Source organism: Eublepharis macularius, chromosome 3 (genome assembly GCF_028583425.1).
Source record: "Eublepharis macularius isolate TG4126 chromosome 3, MPM_Emac_v1.0, whole genome shotgun sequence".
In the NCBI taxonomy this organism is placed as follows: Eukaryota; Metazoa; Chordata; class Lepidosauria; order Squamata; family Eublepharidae; genus Eublepharis; species Eublepharis macularius.
The window spans coordinates 114,604,272-114,626,126 of record NC_072792.1 but is presented as its reverse complement, the minus strand read 5'-3'; the positions used below and the strand labels follow the sequence as shown (position 1 = coordinate 114,626,126).

The following is a 21,855-nucleotide window of genomic DNA, read 5'->3' as shown; positions in this document are numbered from 1 at the left end:
AACAACAGTTTTGTCTCACCTTGATTTTGAGAGAGTCTGTGTCATAAGGACTTGGTGTGAAATCTGTATGCACTTTGGCTCTGCCACAGAATGGTCCTGTATAAGGGACTTCGTCATCGAGCCTCAGGCTGTCCCTGTTGCTGGTTCCTTCTGAACAGCTAGTCACTCCACCTGAAAGTAATAAGGATGGTCACCCTTAGATGGCATCTGAGATGGATTGTGTGTAATGCCAGAAGGCTCTACAAGAAATATTTTTAAAACAACACAAAATGCAGTACTCCTGGCCAGTGGCAACAGCCGCTGCAGCTGGGGGCTGTGATTTGTCTCCCCGGAGGAGGAGGAAGCAGGCAGTGTTTTCCCAGCCATCCGGGAATGCAGCGAGGGGTGGAGTCAGAGACCTTACTTGGCCACTCAGCCTCTCAGTGCCTCAGTTGTGCCTCGTGCTCGGCCAGAGCGGACTCTTGTCTCTGGACCGAGCAGCGAGGCTTCCAGCAGCCTCCCCTCTTTCTCCACTCATACAGGCATTAGAGGAACAGGTGGACAGCTGATTGGCAGCCAGCGGCTGAGCGGGCAGGAGCGTGGCATCTCACAGGGGAGTGTGGCAGCTGGGCTGCGAGAGAGGAACTGCAGCTCCTGCCTGCCTCCATTGCTGAGCTGTCGGAGGAGCGAAGTGGAACAGCTGATTGGCATCTGGGCAGTGAGGGACAGCATTGTCAGGCTTTGCGGCAGGGCTGGGGCTTTTTTCACCCCCCCAGCACTTGTGGCAGAGCTTCTGCCACCACCGCACCAGTCTTGTTGCCACTGGTGCCATCTGCAGAGCACAATGGTCTGGCTGAGTTGTGGGCAGAGGGTTGCTCAGGGGGCAGCATGGGACATCGGGGCTGCAACCCAGTGTGAGGGCTTTGTCCCCTCCCCTTCAGCAGGTGACATGAGCTTAGCTCCCCCCTCTACTCTGGGCATATTAGCCATGCAGCTGGCCCCCAGAGTGGCAGTAAATGGGGTACTCATTCCTCCTTCACTGAGTGGGCAGTAGGGTGGTAGCTTCCCCCTGTGGGTTCATTTGCTGCTGGGAGTTAGGCCCTGTCCTCACCCCCCTCTTCCATTTGCCTTCAACTGTAAGGATCTGCTAGGTTTCCTGGTTTGCCTGTAGGGCCCAGCCTTGTGGCCTTGTTAGGGGAGGTGGGGAGTGGGCAACCATTTTGATGCTCCAGCCTAGTTTGCCATTTTGTGTGTGGCTAGATGCCATTTTTGCCCCTCCTTCTTTGCAGGGCTCATCTGCGCAGGTGGAGGAAGGGCCTAGTGCTGCCCCCTTCCTGTTTTTCAGTTAAGGGGCCCTGTTATATAAGCAGCCTTGCCTGCCCAGAGGCCTCACTGTGTGGCCTGGTGAACAGGTTTTTAAGCCCAGTGGCCATTTTGTAAAGGCCCAGGAGCCATTTTGTGTGGATGATGAGATGGCCATTTTGCTCTGTGGCCCATTAGTTGAGGGGCAGCTTTGTCTGGGTGCTTGTGGACACCTCCCCCCCCCAGGTGGTGTGGTTCCTGCACGCCAAGCCATTAGCTATAAAGCCATTATCTTTAGTGGTTAAAAGCTGCAGGAATGTTTTCAAGGGTTGTACTGGGTTGAGCAGAATGCCCCTCAAGAAAGGCTCTGGGCTCTCTAAGGGCAAACAGCCAGCAAAGCAGCCTGCCCCTACGCAGCCCACAGAAGCATTATCATCCTTGGACGATATGGAGTCTTGCCAGCAGGAACTGATGTATTGTATAGCAGCCCTGGAGCAAGCCCAGGCCACTCCCAGCCATAACTCAGGGGCCAAACAGAAAAGACAGATGAGGGCTGTGTCACGTGCAGTTTTGTTAGATATCTTGTCCCGCTTTTCTGCCCTTGAGGGTTTGTCTGGTGCCAGAGGGCCATCCTATGCACCTGAGGGTGTCAGACCTGGCAAACTTCCAGAGATCTCGATGGACGATGCTGGCATGGTGGAGGGTGACGCAGGTTGATCAGCGGAGTCCAGACAAGTGGCAGTAGTGGTACATCCTCCTGAGTTGGGTGGTACGTTTTCTGGCCATGGGGGCCCTAGGGTCAGGCCGCTGCCTCCGTGCTCCCATGCACATTTCAGGCTCCATACATGCTGCCTGGCATGTCATAAACTATAACTTCAGGTAGTGTATGGCCACAGTGGGGGCAGCTGTCCTTTATGGGACAATTGCCTGGGACAGCTGGATGGCCAGCCCAGACTCCAGCTAAAATGCACCATGGAGTTCCTTTTATGGCTTCCCTTGGGCTAACTATGAGTCAGTGCCCTTTAGGTCCTTGCCTTTTGGGGACACAGCAATGCGTCTGGGGGACCATCTGATGCCTGTGACAAGGGAAATGATCCTCAAAGGGGAATATGTGGATGTCTTTACCCTTCTCTTCAGAGAACAGGAGAAGAAGGATAATGAGGACCTCGAGGAGTGGGATAAGGAACGGCTTCAACACTGTAAGGTGCACAGGACCTGGGCTAACTGGATTCCTAGGTTTCTAATTTACATGGGGGTCATTGCCCATGCGCAGCTTTAGAGGGCAGCTCCCCTGTTCCAGTACATGGACATCGTATTCAGACTTCGCCAGTGCAGCTTGGTTGCAATATGACGAAGAATTTCAAATATGTGCTGCCCTTAACTCTGCTCTGCCCTGGGATCAAGTTAACCAGCAGCTTTGTCCCTCGATGTAGCCCAATGCAGGTGACTGCTCTGATAGCGGCCACTTAGTGCATCAGACCTCCATAGCATCTGGCACTCGCCCACCAGGGGAGCCATTTGCACAGCCTTGTATGCTCTGCTGGGAGTTTGCCTCACAGGGCAGTTGCTCCAGTGAGACTTGCAAGTTCCACCAAGTGTACCCAATTTGGGCATGCCCTCATGCTTTCATGGCATGTAAGTGTCAGGGACAGGGCAAAAGGCAAGGAGTAGGTGGGCAAAGGGACTTTGCCACAAGATTGAGTGGGCTAGTTAATGTGTAAGTTTTGTTGCTTTGTTGTTGAAGGCAGTTACTGGTTGTATTTTCTCCTGAGGTGTGGTTGTTGGGATTGGTGATGACCTGTGGACATGGAGATCTATGGCCTATCGAGTCCTCACTGGAGATTAATGAGCTTTTGTTGAGGCTTTACCCGTTGTTGCTGGGTCAGGACCTACGGCTTTTCTGCAGTATGTTCTGTAGAAGCTAAGGATTCCTATGGTATGTATTCCAGTGCTTCCCTGCTGGGTGTGTGCAAGAAGCTTGGAATTTGTTTTGTTTGGGGCCCAAGGCTCCACGCTACAGGTGTGCTGATATCCAAGGCTTCCTCACCAAGGCCGATTCCAGATGGGCATAAATAGAGCGAGTGTTTTCGCTTTTTCAGCGACCTCACTCGTAAAAACCTGCAATTTCCCGTCCCGGCTTACCTGCGGTCCATGGCGCTCAGTTGTGCTCTATAAGCAGATGGTGTGAACGCGGTATTGCGGGTTTGCACACTTCTGGACGCTTCGTCGCCGCGGAGAGGCCCTCCCCTTTCCCTCCTTCCTTTGCCGGCCGGCCGGCAACAATATTCCCTTAATTTTTTTTTTAAAACCGGGCGCCATTTGCGCAGTCGCACATTTGCGCACATCAAACTGCGCAAGTGTGCACAAACGCACAAATGCACAAAAGCGCACAAACGTCAACGCTGCGTATTCGCATACCTGCACATTTGCGCATTTGTGCAAAACACGTAAAAAAAATTTTTTTTTAAAAAAAATGAAATGCGAACCAATGAAGGCCCCCGACATCAACTGTGACGGGGAGGAAACAACCAATCCCGGGTAGCTCAGTTGGCCATGCGAACATCTGGAAGAGGGACGGCACGGCACGCTGCGAGACAAAGTGGATGGAAACGAAAGTGAACGCGTGGCCGGTAAGCGATTATTTCCACAGAAAAACTGCAATTTCTGGCCATCTGGAATCGGCCCAAGTGTGTGCAAGAATGTTATTTTGTTTTGGGCCCAAGGCGTCCCCCCTGGATGTGTGCAAGAAGCTTGGGATCCCTGCATGTACCTTCTCCAAGAGTTCCCCACTGGGTGTGTGCAAGAAGCTTGGAAGGTTGTTTTGTTTTGGGCCCAAGGTCTTTATGCCTGGGTGCAAAATACTTCCCTGCCTATGGTTACAGGAAGTTGGAATCTGCTGTTTTGGGCCCAAGGCTCCCCCGCTGGGTGTGTGCAAGAAGCTTGGGCCCTGGTTTGAGGTTTTAGTCCAAGGCTCCCCGCCTGTGGTGCACAAGGGGCTTGGACTCGGGGCTGAGGGCTAGACAAAGGCCAGCAAGCTTTCTTTATAGTCTGGGGGAGGGATTAGGGAGCCTCATCTGCAAATTGGAGCTGAATTTGCTGACCTCTACCGAGGGAATGGAAACAACAACATTTAGGATGATACATGGCAGGGGCTCAGTTGGCTTTAAGCCACCTGTGGGGCACAAAGTCCTAAGCAGAGGCTTGGCCTTAGTGGTGGCAGGTTAAAAGTTGGGGAAAATGAGCAGGCTGGTGACCACCCTTGGTATATCCCCATTGGAGGGGAATTCAGGTCTGTCGGGTCTGCTTTATGGCCCACTTGCAATGACAAATGCCCTGGTGGGGAACCCCTGGACAAGCCAGTCCTCCCCCAGCTTTATGGCTGGGTGGGGAAGCTTTAAGGGGGTGAACCACTTCACCTGGTCAGGTTGGGTCACAACTTGTAGTCAGGGTGGCTCGCCCATACAGGTCAGGGTGGAGGTCCATGAGTGACCCCAGAGCCTGACCTGTATGGCTAATTAGGCCCTTTGCTGTGTTGACAGATATGTTGCTGTAATTTTAATAAAATGGCCTTTTACTTCCGAACTTTGGTGTCTACCTCTTCATTCTAATTGCGGGGCGGGGGGGGGGGGCAAAAATTCCTAATGCAAACATACTAAGATCTTCTACAGGGCGGGATGAAAAACTTTATAGTCCCAAATGCAAATAAATGGGATTTGTGCTTAACTTTGGCTGGATCATGCTTCATATAATTAATTAACATATGTTGAAGGATAATCTTAATTGTGGTGATGTTCTAACAGATGGGCAAAGCAATCTTCCAAGTCCTGAAATGGCACAAATGCCATTAAAATGATAAAACCCACATCAACACAGAGCTATGAAGATTGGAGCCTGGATTTTACTTTTGACTTGTTGAAAAAAAGTTGAAAACCAACATGTACTTTTAATGCTCCAATTAAACTATCCTCTACTTAATATTTCCTCTTCATATTCAGAGCAAGAGTTTACTGTACATGTCCTATGGGATGCTATGTAGGGAGCTTCCAAAGAATCATGCCTTGCAGAGGGGACATGTTTTAAGATTTCTAGACAACATTTTGTCAGAGCCAAACAATCCAGCATCAGCACATTTGAACAAGCTCTGCTACATTCCATCCTCTGCATTCCCTTAAGATAACAGCATTGGCACCTTGAAATTTTCCCAGAAAATTGATAATGGAACAAGAAAATTATTTCACTTTATGTAGTTGCTAAAGAAGGCATTGGAGAAGAATAGTGTCAAGTCATGACTTCGCTAAGAATTTGCCTGTTCGTTTACTTCTTTGTTTCAATAGATTTGTTTTGCCCCACAGAGAAGGAAGATTAGGATAAACAAGGAGCATTGTGGGAAGATGTGGAGTAAGGGACGCTGGGATTATGTGTTCATTTCTGACAACAAATGTAGAAGAAACAAGAGGTTTCTCAGTACCACAACCTGGAAACGCCAGGGTTAACTTACATTCTTTCTTTAGCCCTTAGACAGTTGTATTTGCATAGATAATTTGGATTGCAAAACACATCTTCTGAAATTATGATGGCAGTACTAGGGTTGATTCCTAAATAAAGAAAGATCACATTCCCTTCTGTTCCTTTAAAAGTCCTGATGGAAACATCCAAGTGATCATTTCAATGCATCTATTCCACTTTGAAGGATGATGCAGGCCCTGAGACTCCAGGCCCCTGTGAATGTAGATGGTTAGGTCATGAGGGCTGATGGATCAGGTGTGTTTCCAAGTCACTTTCAGGATGTGGCCAGCCAGCTTCACTGACTATTAAGATGTGGTCTAAATGCTAACCAAGTCTCTCTCTACAAGTGCCACTTTGAAATGTATGCAAGCACTTTGTGGATACAATCACTTGTATCTATTCTAAATTGTACTCCACAAAAAGTGGAGGTCCTGTGTAAGAGCTGTCTAGAAGCTCTGCTTGACACATTTGGATGAATTTCAGTTGCCTGAGAATGGGAACAGAGTTCTTGGAAACATGGGCTGGCCATGCATGTGTTGAATTCTTGCCCATGCCAGCTGGTTCATACAAGCTGGGAAAATCTAAAAATATTGGTCCCGGTTGATAAATACCCTCCTTCAGAAGCAGGTAGTTCTAGTTGCTTTGAAGGAGGAAACTATAAGGCCACTGTTAGGACAAATGATCAAGTAGAAGTGATAGTACACAGACATCTGGATGGTATTGATTATTGACCCCTATTTGGCATCATGCCATTTTAGCAATTAACTGTGCCTTGATGGCTTTCTAGTGCATTACCTATGACAGGAGAAGCGGAGGGGTGGGATAAGTGTGACCTTGCTGTTTCTCCTGTATCTAGAAGCTGCTTTCAATACTATTGAACATGGTATCCTTCTGAGTCACCTGGTAAGGTTTGGGCTGGGATATATCATTTTATAGAGATTTTCTTCTATGCTTAAATGGTGTGGTAATAGTGGGAAATTGCTTCTTTGCCCAAGGGGATTTACCCTATGTAATGCTTCAAGATTCTATTAGGTACCCTATGCTTTTTAAAGTTACATTAAACTATTAGGAAATATTGTATGGAGCAAAGATGCATGGGAAGTTCTGAATGGATGCATATAGTTGGTGACACAAATGAATAAACAGAAGTTCAGTCTTACAAGGTGCAGACTGATGATAGGAAGCTAAATTAATTTAGCATTTGATGAATTTTCCCTTCTGGATGAGTTTATATTATCACTGCTGGATTAAGAATGTAGTTTGAAAGTATTGCTTCTAGAATACAAGTTATGGATAGTATTGCTTTTAAGTAAAAGGAGCTCGCTGAATTCCCAGAGTTGTCGCCGTGTGAAAGACGCAGTGAAGGCGTCACACCCTGGATGGGGAGGAGCGTCCAGCCCATGTCCGGTCAGCAGCGTGGTGGGTGCCATTCCTCCCAGGACTGCGGCAGGAGCAGCGCATTTCCCACCCACCCTCTGCTCAATGGAAGGGAGTAAGGACTGTCACAACTTTATGGGTTTGGCGGGTTTGTGGCATTGGGCCGGATCCCAACAGGGTGAGTCGGCCACGGGTCTGCTCACCCTGACGGATTGGAAGGAGAAGGCCGCCTGGCATGTGCCGGCGGGGGATGACACTTGCTGTGTTGGGCCAGCACGGGACTGGCGGAAGATGCATCGATTGGCAGGATGGCCCTCGATGCCAACGGGGATCCGTGCCCAGATGCTGGGCCAATGCTCCATCTAGCTGTAATCAATAAAGTTGTGGCCATTTTCTAACCCAAAACAGGTGTCGTGTGAGTCATTTGAGCCGGAACGCAGACTAAGATAACACATAGGCGACAACTGAAGCAACTCCTAGAAAATTATAAGCTGGTTACCATGTAACAGGTTTTGAGTAGTCAAACTTAGATGTTAACATAGCATGTACTACAATATAGCCTACAATGGTTTGCCTTTGAAGACAATGTATTGTCAATATACATAATTTAAATGGCTGTTGGTTTTATTGATGTTTTATATAATGTTAAGTGGAGCCATACTTGGTAGAATATACGTTTCTAAATTAATAATTGAAAAAATGCAACCAACCTCTCCCAGATTAGTTTGATCACCTGTATGAGCTCAATGTTGTGGCTATAAGAAAACAATAACAGCTGCCTATATTCAAGCACTTAATGGGGTCACAGCCATGTCTCTTTGAAATTGTGATTAAGCCAGACCCAGAACATAAAAATTGAATTGTTATGTCAGCGAACAGTTCCATTTTACAGTGAACTTAAATTTTAGCTCAGAGTATTAAAATGGTCTGTTTTAATGTCATTAATCAATTATATATGAGAATGTGAGACCTTACATAAGACTTTTTTAGTGAATAGTATACAATAGCAACATCTCTGTCTGAGCTAACCATTTGAACCCTGTCAGTACACCTAAAGATAATGGATGAGTTAATATTTAGAGATAATCAGGCTGAACATGATTTAAGATATATAATGAAAAAAACAGAGCATGGATTTCATGAATTTTATTCTTATGCTATTTTCTTGTATAGCATAAGTTACTTCCATATTTACCATTTAAATATATCCTAGTAAGATCAGATAATTGTTCTAAGAGGAGTGTCTCATTTCTGTCCATAAAAAGGGAACTGATGAAATGGATGAATCATATTTTTTTAAAAAATATTTAAATTTATTGTCTTTAGTGTAGTGGTGGAAAGTTTGAGTTAGTAACTCTGCAGACTAAATCTGTGAGTCTGAACCCACTAACCTGGGAGTAAGCTCTTCTGAACAAATTACATAGGCCTGAACTATCAATTACGCCTGAGTCTTGAATTTGCTACCTGAAAGCCACTAATTCTCTACCCTCAGTGCCATGGGATGAGCTGTGGATTAGCAAAGGTCCATGGCTCAGTGGTAGAGCATCTGCTTTGCTTGTAGAAGATCCCAGATTCAATCCTTGGCATCTTCAGTTAAAAGGATCAGATATTATGAAATGTGGAAGATTTCTACCTGACACTCTGGAAAAGCCGCCACCAATCAAATTTACAGTACCAGTGGTCTGACTCAGAATAAGTTAAGTTTAAGGGGTACATGTCTGTTCACATCTGCATTCTGAGACCTAACTTGCAGGATGAGTGTAAGGATTAGAGATGGGCATGAAAATGGCGGTTCATGGTGGTTCGTGGTTCGTGAAAAGTGATGAACCATGAACCACTATGAATTTGCCCAGTTTGCGAAGACTTCATTCAGTTCATGGTTCATCACTTTGGGGCAGCTGCAGCACATTTCTAACTGTTTGCATTTGCAACAGCAAGAAAAGTTTCAAACTTCCCATCCCGCTGCTTTTTCACCCGATGGGAGGGGGAGGAGGGGAAAAAGCAGGGCGGGAAGTTTCATAGCAACACTTTTCTTGCTGCTTGCAAGTGGCAAGAAAATTGTTTCTTTCAAATGCCGGCTGCTTTTCAGCTGATAGGAGGGGGATTCCCTCATCAGCTAAAAAAAGTTGCCAGCATTTGAAAGCTGCTCCCATCAGCGGAAAAAAGCTGCTTTCAAACGCCAGCTGCTTTTTTCAGTTGAGGGGAGGGAGAGGAAAGCAGCAACACCATACAAGAAAAGTGTTACTGCTTTCAAACCCCCTCCCCTCAGCTTAAAAAAAGCTGCTTTCAAACCCCTCAACTGAAAAAAGTGTGGGGGGGGGGGGGCATTTGAAAGCAGCAACACTTCTCTTGCAGTGTAAGAAAAGTGTTGCTGCTTTCAAATGCCAGCAGTTTTTTTTTCATGTGACAGGAGGGGGATTCCCCTCCCATTAGCTGAAAAAAGCTGTTTTCAAAGGGCAGCCTTTTTCAGCTAACAGGAAGGAGGGAGATTCCCCTCCCCTCAGGTGAAAAAAGCTGCTTTCAAACACTGGCTGCTTTTTTCAGCTGGGGGGGGAGTCATTTGAAAGCAGCAACACTTCCCTTGTGTGCAAGAAAAGTGTTACTGCTTTCAAACAGGGGCTGCTTTTTTCAGCTGAGGGGAGGGGTCCCTCCTCTCCCTCCCCTCAGCTTAAAAAAGTGGCCAGCATTTGAAAGCAGCTTCTTTCAGCTGATTGGAGCTGCTTTCAAATGCTGGCAGCTTTTTTCAGGGATCCCCCTCCCATCAGCTGAAAAGCAGCCAATGTTGCAAACAGCAAGAAAAGTGTTGCTTTCAAACGTCACAATCCAGCACACATTGTGTACTTAATCACTGAAGCCAGTAATTTTACATTGCTTTTTCCAAACAAGCATTATAATTTTATATTTCTTATTGTCTCAATAGTTCTTCCTTGATTGGGGAGACCAAAAAATGCCAGTAGCTGAATAGCTACTGGCATTTAAGTAATCCTGTGGAAACACACTTTAAAAAAATGCCGGCCATCTCTAAATAGAGCTGAATTCTAAGTGGGAGTGATATGTCATGTTTAGTCCTGGTCTCTGCCGATGAATTTTAGGTAATCTGTTGAATTAAGGTAAGAGAGATGTGGATACTAAAATAGGTGTTCAAGTTGATGGCATTTTCTTCCTTTCTCAATCTATAATTGTTTTGATTGATTAAGATATTAATTTTGATTAAATCAGACATAATTATGATATTATTAAAGGTTTGTTTTGTACTTACTTGATGAGCTTTGACCACTATTAAGACTATAGAGACTGTCCATGGAATCACTAGCTTGTAGAGAAGCTTTCTCAGTGTTTGATCCTCCTCCAGGGTCACTGTCTTTATTAGAGCTGGAATCTTCTTTTCCTTCCTCATTCTTTAAGGGAAAGGAAAAGAGTACTTAAATATAACAGTAATTCATACACTTTTCACAGAATGAGTATGCACATACGGAAGTAGGTTAGTAGGGTCAAAAATATATTAATTCAGTACATCTCCTGTTCTTAAACTGGATCAGTTTCATTAAAATATCCCTAGCTTCCAGGAAACCTGGATGCTGCTGAGTTCCATCTAAAAAATATTAAGCAGCAAATTTCAGATTGTAACTGTAGATGAACTGAACTGGGTTGAAGCCGGGACTTGCTGGCATTCCTGAAAGTTCTGCTGTGTCTTCCAAAGGCTTTCCTGTTAAAGAATGTGAATGGCACGAGGCATGATGTGAATGGCAATTTGTTGTACTGATACTTATATCTAAAATGGCCTGTTCTTCTGATGAAACCATGGAACACATTGGATTGTAGTAAATCTTCAAGCAAATCTTTGGAAGCAGGCAAGGATTCTTAAGTGGAGGAGGTTTCTCATCCTGATTAGAGACATGACATTTCCTGCGGAGGCACCTCACCTTTGGAACACCCTCCCCCTTGAGGCTCACCTGGTGTCTACTTTACTTCCCCCCCCCCCCCCCAGTGCCAGGCTAAAAAACATCTCTTTACCCAGGCTTTTAATTAGGTTTTTCCTCTTATCTTCTTTCTAATGGTCTACTTCTGTTTTATGGATAGTTTTTTTATGCTGCTTATGTTTCACAGTGTCATGCTATGGATGGCAGGATACAGCAGAGAGAGATCTGGACCATTGCAGCAAGACACAAGTGCTTGGTCAAATGGCTTTTATTCAGAAATCAGATCATTTCCATATACAGGTCCATAGGACTACTTAGAAGCAAGGTAGACATCTAAGCAGCAAGAGTAGTTGATAGGAATGACATCATGTGAGAGAAACTTCTCTTTTAACATTCTAGTTTACACAAGATACATTGTGTTCAGCAGAACAGAATCAAAATTGGCACGGATAGGGCTCAGACATGACACACAGTCAGTGTTTTAATGGTTTTTGATTGTATTTTTAAATTGTAAAACACTGCAAGCAGGACTATGAAACAGTGGCAGAGAAATTTTCTAAACAAATAAATAAACCCTGAGACTCATTAAATGGGGTCTGATGGTGCTATAGGCAGGGTCCAACAATGTTATGGAGAAAGACCTGGTTAAGTTACACATTGAATAACAGTATTGGTAGCAGTACTTCTACACATCACTAGGTAATGAACCACATTGTATTTATGAACATGTTTAATCACCAATTATATGGCTTTGAAGAGATGAATTATTCACCATACTAAAAAAACTAGTGTGGTAACTTAGTTGCCACACGAAAAAATAAAAACATAACTAGGTGCATAAAATGTAGTTGAGTTGTTTTCCAGTCTGCATAGGCAGTAGTCTTTTTAAAAGTTTTTCATTTATTTCAGATAATAAACTCAAACATATACACAAAAAGCATAACTACATCATAGAATCATCCATATCATATCTTTACAGCCATCCACTACTTCAGTCATCAATAATCATCTGGATCATATCATCTAAATCCTGTACGAGAGAAACATAATGAAGTAACTACTATAAATTAAATCAAATTGTCAGTTAAATCATATACCTATATAGAACTCGCCCATCTATTCCTTATATATAGTCTGCGTATGTAGTAGTGACCACAAGAAAGAATGCATAGAAGTCTTAGAAGAAGTCATCAAGTGTGGGGCCGTCTGGATGCCTGAGGTGAGCCTTCAAATGTGTCTCAAGGCCAATACCTGGGATTTACCTACTGTGTCTGTGGAGGGTGGTATTATGTCAACTTGAAACCTAAGTCAAGTTACTGAATTTTTTTAAATTTGAATTTCATCTAATGGTATGAAAGGTTATCTAGATAGTTGGAGAATTTACAGTAACATAGAAGTATGCAAAATCAAATTCCTTCATATGAGCCATATGAAAATATCTATGGTTCAATGGCTGTTGTGGGTTTTCCAGGCTGTATTGCCGTGGTCTTGGCATTGTAGTTCCTGACGTTTCGCCAGCAGCTGTGGCTGGCATCTTCAGAGGTGTAGCACCAAAAGACAGAGATCTCTCAGTGTCAACACTGAGAGATCTCTGACACTGAGAGATCTCTGTCTTTTGGTGCTACACCTCTGAAGATGCCAGCCACAGCTGCTGGTGAAACGTCAGGAACTACAATGCCAAGACCACGGCAATACAGCCCGGAAAACCCACAACAGCCATCGTTCTCCGGCCGTGAAAGCCTTCGACAATACATCTATGGTTCAGTTTAAAGGGTGGGTGGGGAAAGGATGGGAGAGCAGAGATCATTGTGGGACTACAGAATATTATCCAGCTATACCTTATTCAGTATGTGTCGTGTTATGTGCCGTCAAGTCACCTCCAAGCTTTGGCAACCCTATGAATGAAAGACCTCCAAAACATCCTAACATTAACAGACTTACTCAGATCCTGCAAACTGGAGGACTTGGCTTCTTTTATTGAGTCAAGCCATCTCGTTTTAGGTCTTCCTCTTTTCCTACTGCTTTCTACTTCTCCTAGCATTATTGACTTTTCCAGAGAATCTTGTCTTCTCATGATGTGACCAAAGTATGGTAGCCTTAGTTTTGTCATTTTAGCTTCTAGGGAGAATTCAGGCTTGAATTAATCTGGAACCCACTTATTTATCCACGGTATCCTCAAAACTCTCCTACAGTACCATATTTCAAATGAATCAATTTTCTTCCTGTCAGCTTTCTTCACTGTCCAGCGTTCACATCCACACATAGTAATAGGGAATACCATAGTTTGGATTATCTTGATCTTGGTTCCCAGAGAGACATCTCTATCTTTAAGGATCTTATCTAGTTGCCTCACAGCTGCTCTTCCAAGTCTCAATCTTGTTCTGATTTCTTCAATGTAGTCTCCCTTTTGGTTGATAATTGAGCTAAGGAATAGAAAATCCCGGACAATTTCAATTTCCTCATTGTCAACTTTAAAATTGTGTAATTCCTCAGTAGTCATTACTTTTGTCTTCTTCGTGTTCAGCTGTAATCCTGCTTTGGCGCTTTCTCCTTTAACCTTCATCAGTAGTCATTTCAAGTCTTCACTATTTTCTGCCAGTAATGTGGTGTCATCTGCATATCTCAATTTGTTAATGTTCCTTCCACCAATTTTCACTCCACCTTATTCTAGATCTAATCCAGCTTTCCTTATAATATACTCTGCATAGAAGATGAACAGGTAGGAAAATAATATTCATCCTTGTCTGACACCCTTGCCAATTGGAAACCATTCTGCTTCCCCATATTCTGTCCTGAGAGTAGCAGCTTGTCCAGAGTACAGGTTACGCATCAAAACAATCAGATATTGTGGCACCCCCATTTCTTTTAAGACTCTTCATGGCTTTTCATGATCCACACAGTCAAAAGCTTTGCTGTAATCTATAAAATACAGGCTGATTTCTTCTGAAATTTCCTGTTATGTTCCACCTGCCATCGTAAATTTGCAATGTGATTTCTGGTGCCTCTTCCTTTTCTGAATCCAGCTTGAATATCTGGCATTTCTCATTCCATATATGGTGAGAGTCTTTGCTGTAGAATTTTCTGTATCACTTTGCTTGCATGGCAAATTAATGCAATAGTCCGATAGTTGCTGCACTCTTTGGCATCCTCTTTTTTTGGAATTGGAATGTAGACTGAGTGTTTCCAGTCTGTGGGCCATTGTTTTGTTTTCTATATTAGTTGACAGATTCTTGTTAATATTCTGATGGACTCCATTTCTGTGGCTTGAAGTGGTTCTGTTGGTATTCCATCTGCTCCAGGTGCGTTGTTTCTCTCAATTACTTTTACTTCACTTTCTAGGATTTCTAGTTCCTCATCAAAAGATTCTTCGTCAAAAGTATCTCTCATCCTTCCATCTCTTTTGTATAGTTCTTTGGTGTATTGTTTCCATCTTTCCTTTATTTTGTCCGAAACAGATATTGTATTTCTGTGTTGATTTTTCAGCATCTCAAGCCGTGGCTTGAATTTTCCTTTGATTTCTCGGATCTTTTGGAACAGATCTCTTGTTCTTCCTTTTTTGTTTTTGTCTTCTATTTCTTTGCACTGGCTATTATAATAGATTTCTTTGTTCTTTCTTTATTCTGTTTACAAGGTATTATATCTGTAATATGGCATAATCAGCTATGGAAAGTGATTTGCTTATAATTATACTATGAATTCTTTGTTAATTTTATTTGTGTACTTTTATTCTTCTCTCGAGAAACTGCTGTAGGGGGGAATTCAAAATAGTTGGGAGCTAGGAGTGTGGACCAGATGGCAATTAATCAGTGGTTTAATTTTAAAAATGGGAGATTTCAGAGTTGCTACTATGTAGTGAGGGAAAGGAACTCTGCATCCTTTGCGTTCAGAGCAGAGAAATTCTTTAAATTTATTTAAAGAATTTAAATTTATTTGATCCCCAAACCATTATTTTTTTGTATTGGAATTTGCCTTAGTGAGTGGTACACACCTGATATTATTATTTCTCCAAAGTCCTTTAATCTGCTGCAGATAAGAATTACCTTGAATATAGTGAAGGTTTCTAGGGTTCAAACCTCCCTTTAGACATAACAGCGCTGGTCTGTCTGCTAGGAGTATCTAAGTATCTAGGCAATCACCTAGGACACTAGTCTGTTCCAGAAATGGAGGGGTGCCAAGCAAGCCTTCTCACAGCATCAAAGGATCAGTCACTGCACAAGGCATCAGGTGGCAGGAGAGGCTCTTCTCCACCCTCCGGTCCAGGGCAGGATCAGAAGGAAACTGAAGGTGCATGTGAAGGTCTCTTTCTTCCTATTCTTCCCCATTCTCCTCCACTCAGCACATGGGGGAAACTTTAAAGCCTTGCATCTGCATTGGTGCTAGGGATTTTAAACCAGGAGCTCTTGTTGCACTAGTAGGGCTTGACAGCCTCTCATACTGTGGCCCTTATCTCCAATAGGAATGAAGGGGTATGGTAGTGCTTCATCTTTGGGCAGAGCCCCAATCACATGTGGCCAACTTGAAAGTGTGTCTGCTAGTTCCAGCCATTTGCCTATGATGGCTGGCTACCCTCCAGAATGGGGAAGGATGGCCAAGACCAGTGTTGGAGGACCGTCTGTCCATCCCTGAAGTTGGTTCCATGATATGTGGGGTGTTCTGCTTTGTCCTCAGACACTGAGATAGGTAGTGGGCATACTGTGGCAAGCCACAGTCCAACTCCACTGAAGGCAATCTGAGTGAGGGTGGCTTTCCCATGATACAGGGGAGGGAGCAAAGTCATCTAGGATACCAAAAACCCCTGGGCCTGCCCTGAGGCCTAATCCTAGATTTTGGAAAAGATAGGGACAGGAGTTCACATTGTTTATTGACTGGTGAGTAAAGACTTTTTGTATAACCCCAGAAGCATAAATTCTTTGAAACCTGCAAGTTCTTCACTGCAAACACAGGAACCATGCCCCAAATAATATAAATCTTACTTAGCTCATATGACCAATGTTCATACTTGTCACTATGAAATTGAAGAGGGGTAACAAGAAAGTAGTGGGCCAGGGATAAAATGTTATGGGAGAGATCAGAAGAATGAATTTGATCAGTAAGAGGTAAACTGACTCAACACTAGCTGAGTGGCTGTTCCCCATCTCCCCATCTTCCAAGGCACTATGGATAGAAACTGTTTACACAGGGTTATTTTTAAAGAGCAATTGCCCCCTGAATACCAAAGCCAGGTATAGGATAGTAGGCAAAATGAAAAGATCAATGAAATTTAATTTTAAAAAATAATATAAATATAAGTTAATTTTGTTGTATTGTCGAAGGCTTTCACGGCCGGAGAACGATGGTTGTTGTGGGTTTTCCGGGCTGTATTGCTGTGGTCTTGGCATTGTAGTTCCTGACGTTTCGCCAGCAGCTGTGGCTGGCATCTTCAGAGGTGTAGCACCAAAAGACAGAGATCTCTCAGGGCCAAGCTACAAGTGACAAATGACACTTGAGCGGCAAGTGGATTGAGTGGAGTGCAAGTGAACAGGGAGAAATACACTTGCTGTTCAAGTGTCATTCGTCACGTGTAGCTTGGCCCTTAGTGTCACAGTGTGGAAAAGATGTTGGCAGGTCATTTATATCTACTCAGGAGGGGTGGGGTTGAGCTGAGTCATCCTGTAAGAGTTTCCCAGGGTGTGGAATGCTAATGGCGGGAGGCTTCACTGTACCTCCTCAGGATACAGTGAAGCTTCCCGCCATTAGCATTCCACACCCTGGGAAACTCTTACAGGATGACTCAACTCAACCCCACCCCTCCTGAGTAGATATAAATGACCTGCCAACATGTTTTCCACACTGTGACACTGAGAGATCTCTGTCTTTTGGTGCTACACCTCTGAAGATGCCAGCCACAGCTGCTGGCGAAACGTCAGGAACTACAATGCCAAGACCACGGCAATACAGCCCGGAAAACCCACAACAACCATAAGTTAATTTTAATTAGAAATCTGGGTTCATCCAAAGTGGTCCCACAGGTTGTACCACAGAATAAGATAAGACCTTGTGATCCACAAATATAACCACTCTGGTTATACAAGTAAATGGGTTTTCAAAATGGGTAGGTATTGTAACAGCTGTACTGCTCTCCTATCTTTGGCATGTGTCACTGTGTAAACTAAAGAAGTCATCACTTCATAATAAAAGAGAAAACAAAGAGAAGCAATTTCTTCACAGTGTTCCATTATTACAGGTGAACATGACATGCATACTGATCATGAGATAACTTATACCACTTGGAAAGTTACAGTGAATTCACTGTAACATATTTCTGGAGTGGACAGAGGTGATTAAACTTTCATTCCACCGTGTGCTAGACAGTTTCCAGAGATTTCTCTTCCTGTTACATTACTAGTCCCAAAAACCAGAACCAAGATTTAGAAAAGCCAAGAAAGACTAGATAAGGTTGCCAATCTCCAGGTGGTGGCTGGAGATCTCCTGGAATTGCAGCTAATCTCCAGACAATGGAGATCCATTCCCCTGAAGAAAATGGCTCCTTTGGAGGTTGGACTTTATGGCATTATAACTTGCTGAGTTCCCTCCTCTCCTAAATTTTGCCATCCTCAGGCTCCACCCTCAAAATCTCCAGGAATTTCACAACCCAGAGTTGGCAACTCTAGGACCAGACAAGACCAGTTTCTTGACATGAAGAAGTCTGATCATCGAAACTTCCTTGTATGAAAAACTTATCACTCCCCTGACCATTTCTTTTGGTCATATTAATGTTTTTAGATTCTATTTTGCAACAGAAGGAGCCGATGGGTTGGGAGGGTTGAATAATCCATGTAGATATTCATAGAATTATTAAATATTCATTTCTGTCCCTTGTGGAGAGGAACTTTACATTTTTTGGTTTTTCAAGACTTACAGTGAAATCTGAAGCAGAATTACTTCAGTCTAAGCCCACAGACACCAGTGGGCTTGGACTGAAGTAACTCTGCTTAGGATTTCACTGTTTGTGCTAGGAGTTGACATTTACAGAAGGTTTACGCTGTTACTTCACAATCCTTTTTACTGGCAATAATACCTTATTTAACACCTAACAATGTAAAAGTAGAACTGGGTTATTTTTACAAGGTGCATTTCTTTGCTCAGCCGCTATTTTGTTTCCCATTCTATGAGATCCTTTTGCAATTTTTCATTCTATGTTAATACTTTCCCTACATTCTTTGTATTTCACTCCCTTTCCCAGACATTAATGATTTTTTAGAAGTTACAGTACTTATCATTTGACTATCTTGCTGAATGAAGCATCATCAAAAAAACTAGCTGATCATACATATATATATATATAAGTACTTAATCTGAACTCAGACTCAACCTTAGCATCTGCTTGTAAGGCAAACTTCATCTCAGAACACGTGAAGTAATACTAATGAATAAATCCTCTGAGTTTTAGCCATCTTCATTCCCTTTCCCATTGAGGGTAGGACTTCATGTAGCATGGAAATGTGTAACAAAATTCTGAAGGCTATGGGATAGAGGGACATTTAAGCAGAGATGCAATTGGGATGGAAATACCATTTGTATATTCTAAACTACTTCATTTTCCAGCCCAAGCAGCTTTGGTGGGGAGGGGGCCAACGCAGTGGGGAAAGGATTTGGCAAATCAGTGGATAAAAAAGGAGTTATGTACATTTCCCTCCAGAAAAAGCACTGGATTTTGTTACATTTGTAAGTGGTAGTTCAGCCTTTAGCAACCTCAAGCAGCAATTTAGAGGTTTCAGTTGCCTCTCCATTTGGAAATAAATCATCACTTTCCTACCATAAAACCAAAAGTACAGCTGCAAAATATTTGTTTCCATCTCACAACATCTTCACTTAAAAAATAAGATTTGGTAATAGGATCTTGCCGAAAGGTTTCTGAAAGTCTATCACATCCAATATCACATGGAATCAAATAAGGGATTAACATAACAAAGAACACCATGGAATATGTAACTAAATTGGTACAGAATGCTGCAAGCCAGGATGTTGACTGGTTAGGGTTGCCAGCTCCAAGTTGGGAAATTCCTGAAGATCTGGGGAGGGTGAAACCTGGAGAAACCTGGAGAAAGTGGGGTTTGGAGAGGGAAAGGAAGTTGGCATGGCATAATTCCATAGAGTCCACCCCCCAAAGTAGCCATTTTCTCCAGATGAACTGATCTCTGTGGCCTGGAGACGAGTTGTAATTCTGGGAGTTCTCCAGCCACTACCTGGAGGCTGGCAACCCTATGACGAGTGGGTCACAAGGACCATATGACATCAGTCTTGGCCATCTATATTGGCTCTGAATTTGTTTCTGAGCTCAATTCAAGGTGCTGGTGTTGACATTTAAAGACTTAAATGACTTGGGACCAGCATACCTGAAACTGCTGTGGGGGGCCAAGGAAGTTCGTAGCCCGACTCGTTGGCTAGATTTTCGTAGGGCCAACTTCGATGAACTCAGAGGCTTGATGAGAGTCATTCCATGGGGGAGTGTGCTGGAAAGGAAAGGAGTGAGTGAAGGGTGGGCTCTTCTCAAACATGAGCTTTTGCAAGCTCAAGCCCTCACTGTCCCAGCAAGACAGAAAAATGGTAAGGGCTCCAAGAAACCAATGTGGATGCACAGAGAGCTCCAGAATAAGCTAAGGGAGAAAAAGGAAATGTTCAGGAAATGGAGAGAAGGACAGACCTCTAAAGAGGAGTGTATGAGGGTTACTAGGTACTGCAGATCAGCCATCAGAGAGGCCAAAGCTCAGTACGAGCTGGGTCTGGCCAAGAGGGCTTGCTACAATAGGAAAAACTTCTACAGATATATGAGAAGCAAACGCAAGGTAAAGGAGGCAATTGGACCGCTGTTGGGAGTAGATGGAGAAACTCCGATGCAGGACGATGAAAAAGCAGACAGGCTAAATGACTTTTTTGCCTCTGTTTTCTCCCTGAAGAACTCAGGCCCATCTAGAGATAGTAGAAAATGTGACAGGACACCTGAGTGGCTAGTTGACATTGACAGAGAGGTTGTGGAGAGGCATCTGGCTGCACTGGATGAATACAAATCCCCTGGGCCAGATGGGGTGCACCCAAGAATGCTGAAAGAACTTTCTAGAGAACTTGCAGAACCCCTGTCCATCATCTTCAATGCCTCCTGGAGGACTGGGGATGTGCCACAAGTAGAGATGGGCACAAACCACATTACGAACCGTAAAAACCCACAAAAATGGCAATCGCATGATCGTGACCCGGCGGATCGTGGTCGGCCATGGCCAATGATCCAGTGGTCGGGAGAGGCCTGGTTCGGGGCATTCGGGCTTGAAGCCAGACACTCAGGTGCCAGCAATCTATTCCCCTGGCAATGGAGCCAGGGGAATGCCTGAGCTCTGTCTGCCCTCCTTCTGTCGCCCTGAAAACCCAAATGGAAGCCCAGCTTTCCTTGATCAGCAGGGCTTCCTTCCAACCATGGAGCTGCAAAGCGGTTACAAGTTGGGAGAAGACACCCAGGGGAGGGAGGGGGAAGGGGGTGTTCTGTAGCCACAGGCACTCCAATCTCATCCCTGCAAACCCTGATAGGCAGCTCTGATGGCCAATTACGACGGACAATTTTTGATTGTGTATTGGATCCGGGAGTGTGTTGGACCAGGAGTTATTACTTTCCAGAAGATATATGCCCATGAAGAAGTGCCTTTTTGCCACGAAACGGGATTTGAAACATCAGTGCACACATCGGACCGTCGGCAATAATGGTTTCATCGTGCATGGATTATGACTTTTAAATTATTTATGAACTTTCCTGGAAATGTGTTTCCAACTGGAACTCCACCTCCCCGTCCTGGGATCTCCCATTGTGGAATATATATATGGACATTGACGGATTGTGATTGATATATTTATTGCTTTTTGTACAGTGTTTACAACACTTTTGCTATTTGCACTTAAATGCACTTTAATAGAATAGAGATACATATTGTTATATTCCCAGCTATGTTTCTGTTTACTCTGGAGAAGTGGGCAGCTGCGAATATGATGCAATTCAACAAAGACAAGTGCACAGTATTACATCTGGGCCACAAAAATGGGAAGCACAAATACTGGATGGGGGATACACTTCTGGGCAGTAGTATATGTGAAAGGGATCTTGGAGTAAGAGTGGACTGTAAACTAAATATGAGCAGTCAGTGTGATGCGGTGGTAAAAAAGGCCAATTCAATCTTGGGTTGTATCAAAGGGGCCATAGTGTCAAAATTGCAGGAGGTCATAGCCCCTCTCTATACTGCCTTGGTAAGGCTGCACCTGGAGTATTGTGTGCGGTTCTGGAGGCCTCACTTCAAAGAGGATGTGGACAAAATCGAGAGGGTGCAGAGGAGAGCGACGAGGATGATCAGTGGTCTGGAGACTGAGCCCTATGAAGAAAGGCTGAGGGCCTTGGGAATGTTTAGTTTGGAGAAGAGGAGATTGGGGGGGGGCATGATTACTCTCTTTAAGTATTTGAAAGGCTGTCATTCGGAGGAGGGCAGGGAGCTGTTCCAGTTGGCAGCAGAGAATAGAACCCGAAACAATGGGCTTAAATTACATGCACAAAGGTACTGGCTGGATATTAGGAAAAACTTTTTCACAGTCAGAGTAGTTCAAAAGTGGAATCAGCTGCCTAGGGAGGTGGTGAGCTCCCCTTCACTGACAGTTTTCAAGAAGAGGCTGGATGAATATTTGTCAGAGATGCTTTAGGCTTATCCTGCACTGGGCAGGGGGTTGGACTAGATGGTCTGTATGGCCCCTTCCAACTCTA

General features: G+C 44.1%; 1 protein-coding gene across 2 annotated transcripts in view; it reads right to left on the bottom strand.

The window, feature by feature from the left end:
- The window catches only part of SAMSN1 (SAM domain, SH3 domain and nuclear localization signals 1), a 131,746-nt gene that overhangs the window by 44,565 nt on the left and 65,326 nt on the right, over positions 1 to 21,855 (bottom strand). For both annotated transcript variants that reach the window (XM_054974108.1, XM_054974109.1), the window contains 2 exons: positions 10,424 to 10,562; positions 20 to 171 (listed from right to left, as the gene is read on the bottom strand). In XM_054974108.1, the coding sequence (XP_054830083.1) occupies positions 20 to 171; positions 10,424 to 10,562 (291 nt within the window). The remainder of the gene's footprint in view (positions 1 to 19; positions 172 to 10,423; positions 10,563 to 21,855) is intronic.